This window comes from Erythrolamprus reginae, chromosome 9 (genome assembly GCF_031021105.1).
Source record: "Erythrolamprus reginae isolate rEryReg1 chromosome 9, rEryReg1.hap1, whole genome shotgun sequence".
Classification (NCBI taxonomy): domain Eukaryota; kingdom Metazoa; phylum Chordata; class Lepidosauria; order Squamata; family Dipsadidae; genus Erythrolamprus; species Erythrolamprus reginae.
Genome location: NC_091958.1, coordinates 6,388,380 through 6,407,223, shown reverse-complemented (window position 1 = coordinate 6,407,223; position 18,844 = coordinate 6,388,380). Strand labels below are relative to the sequence as shown.

At 39.3% G+C, this 18,844-nt stretch overlaps 1 protein-coding gene across 1 annotated transcript in view; it reads left to right on the top strand.

Moving 5' to 3' along the window:
- The window catches only part of LOC139172475 (uncharacterized), a gene marked incomplete at its 5' end in the record, with an annotated part of 185,065 nt that overhangs the window by 15,304 nt on the left and 150,917 nt on the right, over positions 1-18,844 (top strand). The window contains 3 exon segments of the mRNA XM_070761622.1: positions 11,071-11,199; positions 11,270-11,383; positions 11,627-11,653. Of these exon segments, the coding sequence (XP_070617723.1) occupies positions 11,071-11,199; positions 11,270-11,383; positions 11,627-11,653 (270 nt within the window).

Sequence of the window (18,844 nt, the reverse complement as noted above, 5' to 3'; positions counted from 1 at the left end):
TTTGGAGAGCAAATTCATTTTTTAAAAAAATTCTCCATATTGCTAAAATCCTTGGGAAAAAATGAACACGGTGATGGTTGAAAGTGGCTTTTTCTACAATAAGAGTTGAAGGGACCTTGGAGATCTTCTAGTCCAGAGGGAGGCAAATTTGGTTCTTCTATGACATGTGGACTTCAACTCCCAGAATTCCTGAGCTAGCATGATTGGCTCAGGAATTCTGGGAGTTGAAGTCCACAAATCATAGAAGAACCAACTTTGTCTATCCCTGTTCTAGTTCAACTCCCTGCTCAAGCAGGAGAGCCTGTAGCATGCTGGACAAATGTCTAGACAAACCTCCTTCAAAGAAGAACAAGAGAAGAAAAGCAGATCAATTCTTGAAAGTTAGTCATTGCGGCACATCCCAAACTCCTATCCAGGGACCCTAGGCTTTTCTTTTTGGCTTGTAGGCATTTTGGAGATGTTACATTGAACTATGGAAGGACTCAGTGGCTCTTTCCAACAATTAGATTCTATGAATATGACCTCGAGACAAAACCAGTGGTTGAAAGATAAATCTGGTTATATTAGCAAAACATCCCAAGGTATGGAAAAAACAGAATAGTAACATAACAGAATTAGAAGGGACCATTAAAGTCTCCCAGTTCAACCTCTTGCCCAAGCAGGAAACCTTACACCATTTCAGAGATATGGTTGTCCCAAACCTTCAATGTTAGAACACCCACAACTTCTTGCTCCACTGATTAATTGTGCTCACTGTCAGGAAATTTCTCCTTAGTTCTAGTTTGCTTCTCTCCTTGATTAGTTTTCACCCATTGCTTCTTGTTCTACGCTTTGGAGAAAAGGTTGATTCTCTCTTCTTTGATATTGGAACACTGCTATCATGTCACCCCCTAGTCCTTCTTTTCTCTAGAGTAGCCGTAGCCCATTCCTGCAACCATTTTTTGTAGTTGGATCATAGTTCATGGAAGAAAGTGCGCACCCAAACACTCTTCCACCCTTCTCAAATTTTTCCTGTCTTTTGCAGTTGAAGTTTATGGTGAAATAAGTTCAGGAATGGCTTTGGTTGACTGACCTATTCAGTCAAAGCCAAGGTCCTGTTTACTAGTGATTTCCGTAGGGTTCAGGGATGACCTTCCTTTTGAAAATACCGCACCTGGCTATATTTTGTCAGGGCAACTCAGGGGAGCTGTTTTCATTTCCTCCACTCGGTCTCTTTTGAAAGATAACTAGACATTCAGGTAACCACTTAAGTGGAACTCTTGGTATCAGGTTACCAACTTTTCTCTTTGTTTAATATCTCCAGGGCAAAGAGCAACTGTTAATGACACACTTACCGGAAAGAAGGTTAAGTCAGTTGACACTTCAACACTTAACTCTGTCCTGATTCAATATGCTAAAGCCAGTTAAAATTTTGCAGTTGTAAAGGCTTGCGATCCAATCAAGTTGAGTTATTTAAGGATTTAAAAAGGACAAATTGTTTTGAGCATACGGACCCTCCAAGCCGAATAAACATTGGATGTTTCTATCAGTCTTCATCTTTGGAGATATAACAGCCCATCACTCTTTCCCCAGTCCAAGCTTTGGGTTGAGATTCCATGAAATGAACTCTCCATAACTTATTGTTAGTTGTTCTAAAAATAATTGACATCCTTTGAATATATTGAAATGTCTTCTGTTTTAAATTAATATGGTACAGTTTTCCATCGTCTTATTTTGAAACCTTTACAATTAGTACAATTTTTTTTTCTTAACTGAGATAACTACATTTTCATTAGTAAGTTTGATTCTTCAACCTTCTGTATGCCACAAAGAGGTGATGGAGGAGGAAGAGGGGGGAGGAGGAGGAAGGAGGAGGAGGAGGAGGAAGAAGAAGAATGGGAGGAGGAGGAGAAGACAAAGATGAAGAAGAGAAGGAGGAGGAGAAACAATGGGCAGAAGATTCTTTCTTCTGCTGTGTCTATCCTTGACTGAATTTCAACAGAGCCCAGATCTGAACTCTAAAGTCTAAATTCAATCTTCTTTTTAGATGTTCAAGAAGAAGAAGAAGAAGAAGAAGAAGAAGAAGAAGAAGAAGAAGAAGAAGAAGAAGAAGAAGAAGAAGAAGAAGAAGAAGAAGAAATTGCATCCTTTAGAAGAGATGAGTAGAAGCTGAGGCATGGACAGGAGCTCAGGTCTCGAACAACTGCTATCAGCTTTAAACTCAGTGTTCTTAACTGCTATGCCATCATGCCCCTTAAATCTTCTAGGGAGTCCTCTATGCATTGGTCTCAGAGACCTGGCTAGTATTGAAGACATGAATAATCCAACTTCCAGAAACACTTCAATAATCTAATCTGACAGACTTTGTCAGGACTGCAGAGAAGATAGACACATTAATAGAACAACATGTTCTATCAATGAAGAATGCAACACAGACACCCGGCCCATTTTACCATCGTGTTTAGACAATGTTTGTAGCTCCTTTTCCCTTTTACATCTAAATGGATGTTTTGGACATACACATACATTCTGGGGCTTTTAAGATTTTTTTTTAAAAAAAATTAATTGGAAAAATAAGAGCAACCATATTCTGGAGAATAATTCACAGCATTCGGTCAAAAATATTGTTTGCTGTGCCTCATGGGCTTTCAACATCTCATTTTAAATAGAATTTAAATAAAGTGCAGAAGGGGATATTTTACGGCATATAAGTGAACTAAAGTGGTGCTGTTCTTTTTTTTCTTTCTTCCTTGACATTGTTAAATGGTGATTTTAAAAACATTTTATACCACCTTAGTCTCTTAGATGTTTTTCATCAGGAAATGGGAATGAAAGAAAAAAACACCCTAAACTTTCTTGTATTTTAAACTTTGCTCACTGGTGAGTAAACTTTCTAAGATTCTTGTTTTTAGATGCATTATATTAGAATCCCGTTCTGCTGAAATGCCTGGAAGATAAATGCGACGGAAATTATTCTGATTTCTAGTTAGTCTTTTATCCTGACACGTTCCCAGCGATATCATAATAATGTATGATACATTGGGGGGGGGTTTCTTGATCCTTTTGCTGCCGATTGGCTCAGGGTCGCCACACGCCCCTCAACAATTAAAGAAACAAGCTTTTGTGCATGCTCAGAAGCAAAAATTTGCTTCTGCACATGCTCAGATGCAAAACTTTGCTTCTGCGCATGCACAGAAGCAAAATTCCAGAAAAGGCCAAACCGTCATAGCCTACTAAATTATTAAAGTATAATGAAAAATTACCTGGTGATAATGTATAATGGGAATTTGGAAAATTAAGATATTTATACCAATTAAGATTCTTCTTCTATTTTTCTTCTCAATCAGTAATTATTAATTATTATTTAAAATAGGCAATTAAAATGTACATAGTACCGTTATACAGACTTGCTGCACACTCGCCCGCTTTTTATTTTTATTTTTTTGTAATTTTTAAATGTGTATGTTTGTATTGTTTGTTGTATATATATATGTAAATAAAATTTAATTTTAAAAAACAGAAGCAAAATTCAAGATGGTGGCAATTAGTGATGGATTCCTACGGGTATGCTCAAGAACGCAGTTCCGGTAGCAAAATTTGGAGCTCCATCCCATGTTGTGGTTAGCTCTGGCCCAGCTCCTGCCCCAAGGACTGTGGATGTGGGGGAGACATCCATATGCTGCAGGCCTGTTTTGCCCCCAGTGGAATCTGATGACGAAGGCTCCTCTGACCAAGAAGACATGAGTGACAGGGAGGAGGAGAGTGTGGCAGACAGCTCAGAAGGAGATCAATTATCTAGCTCCTCCTTGGATTCAGAACAAGAGTTAATGACACAGCCACGCATGCAGAGAGCGATGCATAGGCAACGACAACTGAGAGATTATTATCAAAGAAAATGAGGCCACCTGTGGTTGGGTGGGGCTGTGGTCATTAGTGAGGCTGCTATAAATAGCAGCCTGTGGGTTTGGCCATTGTGGAGGATTATCTGATCATTGTGTTTCGTGACTGCTTTACTGACTTTGACCTTTTGTGTGCTGATTTTTCCCCGCTTTGAAACTAAACCAGAGCAAAGTGTGTTTCACTTTGTGAAAGAAGAAGGACTGTGAATTGCCTCCCAGCTGCAAGCTAAGTATCACAGAACTGATAAGGGACTTGTACAAATTACCAGTTTGTTTGGAGATGAGTGCTCTTGGCTATACCAAAAGAGGGCTTGGTTTAAGTGAATGTTCGGTATAAAGAACATTGTTTTGAATTTTCAAACGTGTGTGTGTCTGAAATTTGTACCTGTGAATTTTTGGGAGGTGTCTACCAGAGAGCCCGACAGAACACCCCAGAGCACCCAATTTGCACTGGAGACACTGACAGAACCAGCTCCATGATGTCATCTCCGAGTTATTCACAGTCCTTAAAAACAGGTTAGAACTGGTAGGAACCCATCTCTGGGATCATAACCGCATGGAAATTATCATTAATAATCCATCTCCATCGGCAATGTTTTAAATGTTGAAAGATGAAGAATGGGGCATCTCAGACATCAACACCCTTGAAAATGTGCAAAGATATTTCACCAGAAGAGCCCTTCACTCCTCCACTCAAAACAGAATTTCCTACGAAAATAGACTAGCAATCCTGGGCCTTGAAAGCCTAGAACTACGGCGCCTAAAACACAATTTGAGTATTGCCCACAAGATCATATTCTGCAACGTCCTACCGGTCAATGACTACTTCAGCTTCAACCGCAACAACACAAGAGAACACAACAGATTCAAACTTAATACCAACCGCTCCAAACTTGACTGTAAAAAATATGATTTCAACAATCGAGTTATCGTAGCGTGGAACTCATTGCCAGACTCAATTGTGTCAACCCCTAACCCCCAACATTTCTGCCTTAGACTCTCCACGATTGACCTCTCCAGGTTCCTAAGAGGCCAGTAAGGGGCGTACATAAGTGCACTGATGTGCCTTTCGTCCCCTGTCCAATGGTCTTTACTTTCTTTCATCTATCATATATATTCTCTTCCTTTCATATATCCTCTCCTCTAAGTTCACTTTTACCCTTGTATATATTACCACATGTCTTTTTTTCTTCCTATGTATTTGTGTATTGGACAAATGAATAAATAAAAATAAATAAATAAAATTGATGCGTCTTTCTTTCTTTCCCTATTCAATCGGCAACAGACTCCTAGATTTCACAGGACCAATTTAGAACGGTTTCCTTCTACTGCTCCTAAAACGTTAAAAACACTGCAGCGTTTTAAACAGACGTGAGGGTACAAAAGGTGGCCTTACTCTCCATTCTGTTAAGCAAACCCAGAGTTACTAATATGTAAGTACTTCGCTGTTGGAGTAAACCGCTGGTCTTTGAGAGAATAGCTATAAACTCTGCTTGACGCATGATGTGAACATATAAACCCCTTTGCTGCAAAGGTCTGAAGTGACTGCTCGGCAGGGGGTAAACTACTAGTGGGGGTTTTTTTTAATCTAAGTGGCTTTTAAGATGAAACTCAGCATGGCTTGGGGCATATCAAACCTAGGATTTAAACAAAAAAAATTTAAAAAAAACTTTTTGGGTGGGAAGACATTCCCGGGAAAACACGCAGCCGCAACTTTTGACATTATGTTTAGCCATGAGAAAACAGTTTCCAAGCCAAAGTAATCAGCTTCATTGCAATGGCTACACATGGAGCAGGTGTGCTTAGTTTACTCCTTGGTTTACAAGCATCCGTATAGTAACAGTTTGAAGTTCCGACAACATTGGAAAAATGTGGGTTATGACTGGTTCCTCACCCTTATGACCGTCCTAGTATTCCTCGGAGACATATGATCAAATTTCAGGCACTGAGATATATTTATGATGGTTGTCTCAGGTCCTGTGATGGCTTTGCGACCGGCTTCCATTGTAACTTCGCATGGTCACTAAAGGAACAGTTGTAAGTCAGGAGTACTTATAGCTGTTTTCTTTATTTTTGCATACAGAGTTCCCTCTACCTTTCTCTAGCCAAGCCCTATTCTTAAACCAAGCCTATATTTCATTTTCATGATGAGAGGCTGAAATAGGCAAACATATCTTGGCTAAAAGCCAGGATATAAATGTTCAATCCTTTGATCCCTATATATATATATATTTTTGGAAGGAATGATTTATTCACTTTTAATCAGTGCAAAGCTTGTTAGAGCTTCATACTGTTTTGTAACACAGAAAAAAGAGAGAGCCATAAAATTGTACTTTTCTTGTATGGAAATTTTGCTACTAATCATTAGCAGTCCTGATTTTAGGAAGCTTGGAGTGAAGCACAAGGAAATAAAACCCATAGATGGCCAATTTCATTTTGCAAGAGTAATATAACTTCGCTAAACTTTCTTCTACTTGACGTTCTCCAGATGTTCCAGACCACCATAATTCTAGCTAGTACAGAACTGAAAATACTACGTATCTGAACATAGAATTGGAGAAAGAAATTTTAGCCCAAAGGTGATTTTTTTTAAACCCTCTGAATCATCTTAGTTGCTCTTCTCTGCCTTATCCTGTTCTGTCGGGCTCTCTGGTAGAATCCTCCCAAAAATTCACAGGTACAAATTTCAGACACACACACACGTTTGAAAATTCAAAACAATGTTCTTTATAATGAAAATTCACTTAAACCAAGCCGTCTTTTGGTATAGCAAAGAGCACTGTCTCCAAACAAACTGGTAATTTGTACAAGTCCCTTATCAGTTCTGTGATACTTAGATTGCAGCTGTGAGGCAATTCACAGTCCTTCTTCTTTCACAAAGTGAAACACACTTTGTTCTGGTTTAGTTTCAAAGTGGGGGAAAATCAGCACACAAAAGGTCAAAGTCAGTAAAGCAGTCACGAAACACAACGATCAGAGAATCCTCCACAATGGTCAAACCCACATGCTGCTATTTATAGCAGCCTCACTAATGACCACAGCCCCACCCAACCACAGGTGGCCTCATTTTCTTTGATAATAATCTCTCAGTTGTTGTTGCCTATGCATCGCTCTCCGCATGCGTGGCTGTATCATTAACTCTTGTTCTGAATCGAAGGAGGAGCTAGATAATTGATCTCCTTCTGAGCTGTCTGCCACACTCTCCTCCTCCCTGTCACTCATGTCTTCTTGGTCAGAGGAGCCTTCATCATCAGATTCCACCGGGGGCAAAACAGGCCTGCAGCATGTGGATGTCTCCCCCACATCCACAGTCCTTGGGGCAGGAGCTGGGCCAGAGCTAACCACAACATATCCTCTTTACCCAAAATCTGCATTCAATAATACGCCATTCTGAAAATAATTTCTGGGGCAATAATTGTTACCATAGAGATGATGTTTGATGAAAAGGACCAAAAATACAGGGCATTATAAACTCTATGCTTGGATGACACACTTGACTTCAACGCTTGTGTTCAAACAAGACATGCGTGCCAGGAATTTTTATTTTATTTTATTTTAAAAAAACCGAAAGACAAAATTAAAACGTACCACTATCGAGTCATAACTGACAAGCTATTGTTCTCAGGCTGTTAACGTAATGCTCCATATATTTATTGTTTGTCATTTTTCTGGCTGCATTGAGAGGCTCATTGAGTTGTAAATCATGCTCTTTTTTTAAAAAAAAAATGCCTCTGGAAAGGGGAGAAAAGAAAGAAAAAAAGAGAAAAGAGAAAAAAAATAATCCGAGACACAGAATCACTATGTAGGCCTTTCTGTTGTGCTAGAGACCATAACTATCACATCAAAGATGACACTTGAGAGTTGGCATAATTACAGGTGTTGACTCATGACCTAAGAACAGAGAAAAAGAGATTTTTTTTAAAAAAAATCTAGCTTGTTTCTGCTTTTTAAACTTAAAGCTACTTTGTTGAGAAATAGTTTACCACATTCTAATATATCCACCTCCTGTTTACCACCCAGAAAAAGACCTCATGGTCCATTTAGTCTGCCCTTATACTATTTTTTGTATTCTATCTTAGGATGGATATATGTTTATCCCAGGCATGTTTAAATTCAGTTACTGTGGATTTACCAACCACGTCTGCTGGAAGTTTGTTCCAAGGATCTGCTACCAGCGATGGGCGAACCGAACCCGCACAATTCGGGTCCGTACCGAATTTTGCGGTGTTTGGTATGCCGAACACAAACCTGAAATTTTTTGAAACTTCAGGCAAAGTTCGGGGTCACGTTTGGCATTTGGAGCTTTGACGTCACCAGCAGGTTGCTAAGGACGCCAAGGTGATCACTTCCTGGATTCCATGGAATCCAGGAAGTGATCACCTTGGCGTCCTTAGCAACCTGCCAGTGACGTCAAGGTTACATCCCCGGAATCTCTTCATGGGAGGGATTCCCCAACTCCTTCAAAGGGAGGTCTTCATGTAAAAATAAACATTGTTATTTTTATGAAAAAGGACGCCGCAGTGGCGCTGCAAGCAAAGGGCGGTCCTTTCACGTAAAAATAAACATTCCTTAAGTCTTTCCTGATACGTTTTATGCTTAAGACCTTCCACCATTCTTGTAGCCCGTCTTTGGACCCATTCAATTTTGTCAATATCTTTTTGTAGGTGAGGTCTCCAGAACTGGACAGAGTATTCCAAATGTGGTCTCACCAGCACTCTATATAGCGAGATCACAATTTCCCTCTTCCTGCTTGTTATACCTCTAGCTATGCAGCCAAGCATTCTACTTGCTTTTCCTGCCACCCGACCTCACTCTTCTGAGTACTCACTTGATCTAGATTGTATCCCTCTGTTAATGCAACTTAGCTTTTTGCATTTTTTTTTTGGCTGCCACCTTACACTATTGGCTCAAATTTAACTGATTGTCCAGTTACTACCATTAAGCCTAGTTTCACCCAGTCTATATGTGTACCTTTGGCTTTTCTTGTCTAAGTGTAAAATTTTACTTTTCTCTACATTGAATTTCATTTGATAAGACTTGCCCCTTTTTATTCTGTATATCCACCTTGGCTATTTCTGAAATATGCAGCATCTTTCTAATATAATCTTCAATGGAATGATCACACCCTGATCAAATAAAACAATTTGCAAATATCTCAGGGCATTATTTTTTTTTTTAAAAAAAGCAGCCAGTGAACAAAAGGTATTCAACTAAGGCAACACCTCATTTCTCCCCCACGCCTTAAAATTAGAAGTTCATATTTCATACACAATTCTTTTTACGCAAATCTATTTTCTACCAAGTATGCTTTTCCATCGTTTTCAATGAATTGATGAAATCCAAGCAGTCGCTCACCTGTGCTTTCCTTTCCTTTCCCAGGCTACTGAGAAACGGGCATAAAAGACCCAAAGGTGAATATTTGCTTGAGATATAATCCCACCGTCAGCTTAAGTGCAATCAATACTAACTTTTGATTTTTTCCCCCCCTCCTTTTTTTACAATAAGCAAATAAAATTGTAGACGGAATTAGAAGCATGCCTTATCATTTGTTCTGGGTTGAAAAAATACCTTTTCAACGTTGTTGTCTTGCTTTAATTATAGACGAGGTCTGGAGCGGGTGCTAAGGATGACTTGGGGACACAGGTGTACTCATATAACAAAAATGTTTTTGTGTATGTATGTATGTATGTATGTATGTATGTATGTAGGTAGGTAGGTAGGTAGGTAGGTAAGTAGAGATAGATAGATAGATAGATAGATAGATAGATAGATAGATAGATAGATAGACAGATGATAGATGAGAGAGAGAGAGGGAGAGATTGATAGATGATCGATGAAAGATGATACATAGATGATACAAGATAGATAGATAGATAGATAGATAGATAGATAGATAGATAGATAGATAGATAGATGACAGACAGACAGATGATAGATAGATAGATAGATAGATAGATAGATAGATAGATAGATGACAGATAGATAGATAGATAGATGACAGATAGATAGATAGATAGATAGATAGATAGATAGATAGATAGATAGATGATAGGTAGGTAGGTAGGTAGATGATAGATGATAGATAGATGAGATAGATAGATAGATAGATAGATAGATAGATAGATGATACATAGATGATAGATGAGAGAGAGAGAGAAAAAGAGATTGATAGATGATAGATGAAATATGATACATAGTAGATGATAGATGATAGATAGATATATAGAGATGATAGATAGATGATAGAAGATGATCTATAAAAGTGACTTATGACTATTTTTCTCACAACCGTTTCAACATCCTCATGATCACATGACCAAACTTTGCCTGCTTAGCAACTGACCCCTATTTATAACGGCTGCATTTTCCCAGGGACCTCTGATCCACTTGTGGGACCTTCTGACCAGCACAGTCAACGGGGGAAGTCAGATTCACGTAAAAAAAAAACCCCAACCCCACTGTGTTGCTAACTTAACAACCACGGTGATTTACTTAAAACTGCAGCAGGAAAGAACGTAAAACGGGGCCAAACTGACTTAACACCTGTCTGGCTTAGTCACAGAAAATCTAGGCTGAATTGTGACCATCTGTCTACCTGTACTAATGAATTCCAGTGTTTCCCTATCGCATTTTTATCACCCGTTACTGGGAATAATCTCAGTATTTTTCTGCAGCAAATGCAGGAGAAATAAGTCTTGGCTTCTCCGAGGCCTGCTGATTTCTCTTTAACCTTGACACATGTATGTTTTGCTAAACTTCACCGAGAGAGCGGGAGAATCCTCCATTCTGTGGGAGAGAGACACTGGCCGGACTTTGATCTGAGTCCAAATTTTGCAGATGGTCTTTATCTGTATAGGAGCATCCACAGTTCTGAAAACAGGGAGAGAAAAAAATCAGGATGTTTGAAGTTTCTGTTTTGTCCCTCTTGGATAAGATTTTTTCTTCTTCATCATATTAGCCATAAAAGAAATAAGGCTTAATCTGCTTTTACCTTGTGGGTGTTTCAAGGCCCTGGAACTTGGCTGAGTTTCTTTCGTTAATAAAATATAAGTTTGCTAAAATACTTAGAGAGGTAGGAAATATGACATCTTGACCCAGTTTCCTGTTCCAATATGAGATTTATCAATTATCTGTCAATTTTATTTTCTCTATCTCTTTCTCTCTCCATCCCTGTCCATCCATCCAACCATCTGCCTATTTGTCTGTCTATCCTTCGTCTATTAGTCATAACCAGACTTGTTGGATAAGTGGCAAAAAACTTCACAAATAAATAATCCCATCTGCCTGCCTGCCTGCCTGCCTGCCTGCCTGCCTGCCTGCCTGCCTACCTACCTACCTACCTAACCACCCAACCACCCTCCCTCCTATCCATCCATCCATCCATCCATCTATCCATATCTATCTATCTATCTATCTATCTATCTATCTATCTATCTATCTATCTATCTATCTATCTATCTATCATCTATCTATCTATCTATCTATCTATCTATCTATCTATCATCTATCTATCTATCTATCTATCTATCTATCTATCTATCTATCTAGCTATCTATCTATCTATCTAGCTAGCTATCTAGCTATCTAGCTATCTAGCTATCTAGCTATCTAGCTATCTAGCTATCTAGCTATCTAGCTATCTAGCTATCTAGCTATCTAGCTATCTAGCTATCTAGCTATCTAATTATATATGTCTCTATCATCTATCATCTGTCTATCTCTATCTCTATCAATCATCTATCTATCTATCTGTCTGTCTGTCTGTCTGTCTGTCTGTCTATCCATCCATCCCTCCCTCCATCCATCCATCCCTCCATCCCTCCATCCCTCCATCCCTCCATCCCTCCCTCCATCCCTCCCTCCCTCCCTCCCTCCGTCCATCCATCCATCCATCCATCCATCCATCCATCCATCTATCTATCTATCTATCTATCTATCTATCTATCTATCTATCTATCTCTATATCCTATATAATTTATGCAGAATAGATACATAAACATAGCCACAAGCCAATTCAAATCAGATTGTTTTTAAAAATTCTGCAAAAAATTATTTTTGAAATGAAAAATAATGCAAGTTTTCTTGATAAAACTGAGCTAGAATGGACAATATTCAGATAGACCAGAGCAAAAAAATATGCCAAAAAACTTCCAAGAAGCTGTGAAATGTTTGTAAAGAATTTTAAATAATTACCCTGAATCAATCTGAAGTTAGTTGGGGGAAAGATCAAAAGCAACATGAGAAAATATTATTTTACTGAAAGAGTAGTAGATGCTTGGAAGAAACTTCCAGCAGACGTGGTTGGTAAATCCACAGTAACTGAATTTAAACATGCCTGGGATAAACATCTATCCATTGTAAGAAATAGTATAAGGGCAGACTAGATGGACCATGAGGTCTTTTTCTGCCGTCAGTCTTCTATGTTTCTATGTTTCTAGCCAGCATACATAGAACAGTTCGCTAAACTCATAAAACATACTTAGCTTCTCTTAAAATGTTCCCCAGGATCCTTAGAACCACCTCTGCTTAGTCATTGTCACGGCACAATCCCATTGTATGCTTGTAAAAGCTATTTTTAACAAGATGTTAGGGCCACATAAAAAAGGTTTCATTGGACCAGCGTAGAATTCAAAACTGAGACTGTCTCTGTCCGCCAAGACCTACCAGAAGGAGTGGAAAGAAATTGTCGTTTTCAGTTTCCCATTTTCTCCTATCGAAAATCAAAGCAGGGTGGGGAATGCGACACGTGTGTAAATCTTGTGACAGCAGTGTCAAAAATCCTCCATCCATTTGGCAGTAAATATTTTAATGATGTCTGAAAGAAAGTCCTTTGTAATTGCTTGGGGGCTCAGCATGAAGCTGTTTCTAGTTAACTAGTCATTAGGAACATCTAACATACATGCTAAATGGTTTCCTGTTCCCGAGCACTTAAATTTGGCTTCAGTAAAAACCCAACTTCCTGAACAATTATTTCCTTAAAACAACTGCCCCTTGGAGGTCTGTTGTTTTTGTTTGTTTGTTTGTTTGTTTGTGTGTTTACTGGTAGGTTGGACTTAGCCACCCAGAATCCACGAAGAGCCATCTTCTCAAGTTGGTGGGCTTGATCCAGCTATGATGAAACGCTTTTGAGTGCTATGGATTTCACCGGGAGAGTTTTCTCTTTTACTAGTATCATGTATATAAATATTATTATATCTTTGCATACCAGCAATACGTACTTGACAAAACAAATAAAATAAATAGTTCTGTGTCAGCAAAAATTTCAGAAGAGAAGGATTTAGGGGTAGTGATTTCTGACAGTCTCAAAATGGGTGAGCAGTGTGGTTGGGCAGTAGGAAAAGCAAGTAGGATGCTTGGCTGCATAGCTAGAGGTATAACAAGCAGGAAGAGGGAGATTGTGATCCTGCTGTATAGAGCGCTGGTGAGACCCCATTTGTAATACTGTGTTCAGTTCTGGAGACCTCACCTACAAAAAGATATTGACAAAATTGAACGGGTCCAAAGACGGGCTACAAGAATGGTGGAAGGTCTTAAGCATAAAACGTATCAGGAAAGACTTAATGAACTCAATCTGTATAGTCTGGAGGACAGAAGGAAAAGGGGGGACATGATCGAAACATTTAAATATGTTAAAGGGTTAAATAAGGTTCAGGAGGGAAGTGTTTTTAATAGGAAAGTGAACACAAGAACAAGAGGACACAATCTGAAGTTAGTTGGGGGAAAGATCAAAAGCAACGTTAGAAAATATTATTTGACTGAAAGAGTCGTAGATCCTTGGAACAAACTTCCAGCAGACGTGGTTGGTAAATCCACAGTAACTGAATTTAAACATGCCTGGGATAAACATATATCCATTGTAAGATAAAATACAGGAAATAGTATAAGGGCAGACTAGATGGACCATGAGGTCTTTTTCTGCCATCAGTCTTCTAAGTTTCTATGTTTCTATGAGTGTTTATGTCCGAAATGCAGTGTGGGTTCCAGACAGATGAGCTGTATTCAAGGATTAGTCTGGCGAATGCATTCGCTGGCTGGGGAATTCTGGAATTGAAGTCCAAATATCTTCAAGTTGCCAAGGTTGGGAAACACTGCTTGGGAGAGTAATGATTCTCTCTTTTTTGTGGCAACCCCTCAAATATTGGAACACTACTATCATGTCACCCTTAGTCCTTCTTTTTATTAAACTAAACATTCTTTACATGTTTTAGTTTCCGGACTCCTAATTTTGGCTCAATTGTGGACATAGTAAAGGACTATTTGTACAATTGCTCACCTTAAAAAACAAACAAACCAACGAACAAAACTTCTACACCATCTTTACTTTCCAAAGCCATCTTTTCCAGAGAAATATGATCCATTTTTTAAGGCAAGGTTCATGGAAGGAATATTCTATTTTTTGCATTTCGTGACAAAAGGAAGCCATGAATTATTAATTTCTGTCATTGTGTTCTTTGAATGGAGGGAATTATAAGTGAATACTTGGAAGTTAATAATAAAAAAAAATTAACCGAGGGGAAAAAAGCATTTTTATACAAATTGATGAAACATTTATCAATATAATTTAAGAGGATGACAAACTCCCCCGATTCTTTATGAAATGGCAATTGTGATTTCAAAACACTCAAAAGGATTTTGAAAATAATTTTTTATTGAAGGTTAGGAGTAAGAAAAGGAATAAAAGAGGGAAGTTGGGTTTTCTTTTTAAGTGAGGTATCTTGTTAATTTCTCCTGGTGTCATATTAATGGGTAAGCTTATTTATTCTCAAAGCTACAACGGTGAGGTATATATTATCACACCAGGGTTGTAGTTTTATCCATCTGCTTTCTCCTGTTCCTCCCAAATAAGTTATATGACAGGATGAAAGAGCATCTGGACTATTTTTTCAACTCTCCCTCACAAACTGTCAACTTTACTTCCCTTTCAGTTAAGCCCTGGTCGCAGAAACCAATTTCACCAATTGAAGAACATGTGTAGAACATCGGCCAAAAGAATCAGAACTTCAAATACAAACTGAATAAACAAGTTATCACAGATAATCCCCACTCGGTCAAGGACCTCGGAATACTAATAACTAAAGACCTAAGTGCCAAAGCCCACTGCAACAACATCGCGGAGAAGGCCTCAAGAGTTGTTAATCTAATCCTACGTAGCTTCTGCTCTGGAAATCTCACACTACTTACCAGAGCTTACAAAACTTTGGCCAGACCCATCATAGAATACAGCTCATCTGTTTGGAACCCATACCGCATCTCGGACATTAACACCCTTGAAAATGTCCAAAAATACTTCACCAGAACAGCCCTCCACTCCTCTAACCATAACAGAATACCCTACGAAACTAGACTTACAATCCTGGGTCTACAAAGCTTAGAACTACGACGCCTTAAACACGATCTAAGTATTGCCCACAAGATCATATGCTGCAATGTCCTGCCTGTCAAAGACTACTTCAGCTTCAACCACAAGAACACAAGAGCACACAACAGATTCAAGCTTAATATTAACCGCTCCAAACTTGACTAAAAAATACGACTTTAATAATCAGGTTGTTGAAGCGTGGAACTCATTACCGGACTCTGTAGTATCCTCCCCTAACCCCCGACACTTTACCCTTAGATTGTCCACGGTTGACATCTCCAGATTCCTAAGAGCTCAGTAACTGGCGTACATAAGCGCACTAGAGTGCCTTCCGTCCCCTGTCCTATAGTGTCTCCTATATCTCCTATATCTTCTCTACTATATCCTCTATAACCATCATTGTGTATTATTGTGTATTGGACAAAATAAATAATAAGTAGATAGATGATAGATAGATAGATAGATAGATAGATAGATAGATAGATAGATAGATAGATAGATAGATAGATAGATAGATTTATAGTTCAGGATTGAACTGAGGACTCATCTCTGAGCTTGGTTGGTTTTCTTGCAGGAAACTAGGTAACATCAGGGTATTGGGGTTTGTGGAGAGAAGGGGGAGGACTATGAAGTTCATGGTGCTTTCCGAGGCTGGATGGGTTGTGTTTGTTCCTTTTTAAAGACATTTCATTACCCAACTAAGCAACATCCTCAATACCAGAAGAGTGTGGGGTTTCTCAAACGATGATAGTTAAGTTTTGGTTTATAAGTGTTGCAGTCTAGAAAACCAATAGTGACTTGATGAAATGAGAGAATGTTATCGCAGGCAGGAATACAAACACCTGAATGTCAATCATAAAGGTTTTGCCTCTTTGGGATAGGGTTGGGAGGAGAATAAACAGCAGACAAATGAAAAGCTGCCCGCTTAAAAAATGAAATGTCCTTGCTGCTTTCATTGTGGGATACACACAAAAGGCTCTGTTGTGTAGAAATAGGTCAGCTCAGAAGCATTTATTGGGAGCCAAGAGGCTTCCGGCTGGCTGCCATCCCTGCTTCTGATAAGCAGTGATTAAATGAAGTATAAATCTATTTATGATATTAGTTAAATCGGGACGCATAGCAATGACATCATCACCTTGCGTCGTAGCCTACATTCTAAAGGACAAATGCTTCTTTACTATTGGATGTACCAAGTATGTGCATCATTTATTTATTTATTTGATTTTTTATGCCACCCTTCTCATTAGACCCATACTAAGCAATCAATTGTATGCAGTAATGTGCAGCCAAAATTTTTACTGCCACACTGTGGGTGTGGCTTATTTTGTGGGTGTGGCTCAATGGTCATGTGACTGGGTAGGAGCGGCTTGCCGGCCATGTGACCAGGTGGGAGTGGCTTGAACGATCATCATCGTTCAAGTGAACTGTTAAGTCCTCGACTTACAATCTTACCAGTGTTGCTCTCTGGGGTGACAATTTGCTTCACGTTTTCCGTGTTCTCCTTCCTGGGTTGCCCCCCCACCTCAGGCTGGGTAGCTAGGTGAATGGGTGCTGCCAGAAGCATAAATGCTGCTAGTGCCACTTCCACCCACACCTTCTGCTTGCGCCTCAGGTGGGAGGTGGCTGGGCAGGAGAGAGGGAAGCTCGTTCGAGGCCAGGAAGGAGGAAAGAGGAAAAAAGCAAGGAGCGCAGACACAGCAATAGCAGCAGAGGGGGGAAAGGAGAGCCAAGCCGAGACCAGTAATCCAGGATGTGACAGCCGCCAATCAGCTAGAGCTGCGTACGCATCTTCATTTCTGCCGGTGGAACTGCGTTCCACCTCATCCTGCCTTCTGCCCACCCCTGATTGTATGGGATGCATGTAAGACAGTTATGAGGGGACATCACATAATCTTGAAAGCTGATAATAGGAAGAGATGGGGGAGAGAAAGGGAGGCTAAGCTAAGGGAAATAGATTTGATACAAGAGCAACTGAGAGTTACGAGAGGAAGGGAGTGGAATTGAAAATGTTTGATGAGTTACAATGGAATAATATGAGAATGGTAGTCAGACCAAGAATTATGGGATGGGGGACAAAATCAATGAAACAAATGGTATGTGGATGCTGCAAAGTTCCTGATGAAGACGAGGTCTAACAATGGTAAGGTATTTAAAGAAGAGAAAAGAAAAATCCTGTATAATGGCATTGACTCCAGTGGGAAGTTGAGATATGGTAAAGATCAGTTGGAGAAAATTATGAGGAACTACTATGAAGATCTTTATAAAGAAGAACAGGTGAATGTTTATTTATTTATTTTATTTATTTATTAGATTTGTATGCCGCCCTTCTCCGTAGACTCGGGGCGGCTATGTTGGCATCATTAATGTTGGGAAAAAAGTGAATGAGGAAGATACACAAATGAATGCAGAAATTACATAAGAGGAAATAGCTAAATTGAGTTTAGTTAATTCGTTGCAAAGGATCCCACGCATCTGAATACTGTAATCCCTTCTTGACATCGCCTCTACTTCATGTTTAAATATATTAGCAATTTAGCAATAGTCACTATTGCTCATAGTTATATTTCAAGGACAATCAATGCTATGTTATTGTCATTAATAAAATGGAGTCAATATGCACCAACTTTTAATATAAGCCTAATTATGAATGTCTCTTTGCATAAAATATCAGATATTGGAAATGTTGACATTGGGAAGTGCCCTTGGTCCAAAGCCCATACATATCAATAATCTATTATGGCTTTCATTTTACAGCAGCAATGCTATTATTTCAAAAGGTCCCCAAAATCAATTTAACATTTGGCATATCTGCATAATAGTGACATCCTAATTTAAAAAAATTCAGATTCCAGGAGTACGTAAGACTGATGTTTAAACTCTAATCAATGATAAATGACAGGCAAAAATTATGGGAGGAATCACTTTTGAAAATAGACCTCGTGGCTTATTGCTTTGTGAAACATAGAAACGTAGAAGATTGACAGCAGAAAAAGACCTCATGGTCCATCTAGCCTGCCCTTATAGTATTTCCTGTATTTTATCTTAGGATGGATATATGTTTATCCCAGGCATGTTTCAATTCACAGGTGGCCATACCTGCTGGCACATGAGCTGTTGCCCTAGCTCAGCTCCAATGTGTATGTGTGCTGGCCAGCTGATTTTTTGGCTAACACAGAGGTTCTGGGAGGGCGTTTTTGGCTTCCAGAGAGCCTCCGGGAGGAAGGGGGAGGGCATTTCTAATCTCCCCTGGCTCCAGGGAAGTCTTTGGAGTCTGGGGAGAGCAAAACACGAGCCTACCAGAAGTTGGGAAACAGGAAGGGGTAGTCAGTGTTGTACATACTCCTGATCGGTTGGAGGATGATGAAGAGATTGAGAACTCGTATTCAGATAATGTTTATGAAGTAGCGGGGTGCCCGGGGTTACAGGTAGTAGAACAGGTGGGAGGCCAGCCACAGGATGGGGCTATGAGTTCAGGATCTAGTGAGGGAGAATCAGACGCTCGCTGGGTTAACCCTAAATTCAGGAGGGTCTAGAAACGTTGAGAGCAGAGGTCTGGAAGAAGATATTAAGGAGAGGAATGGGTTAAATATTGTAGTGATGTATTTGG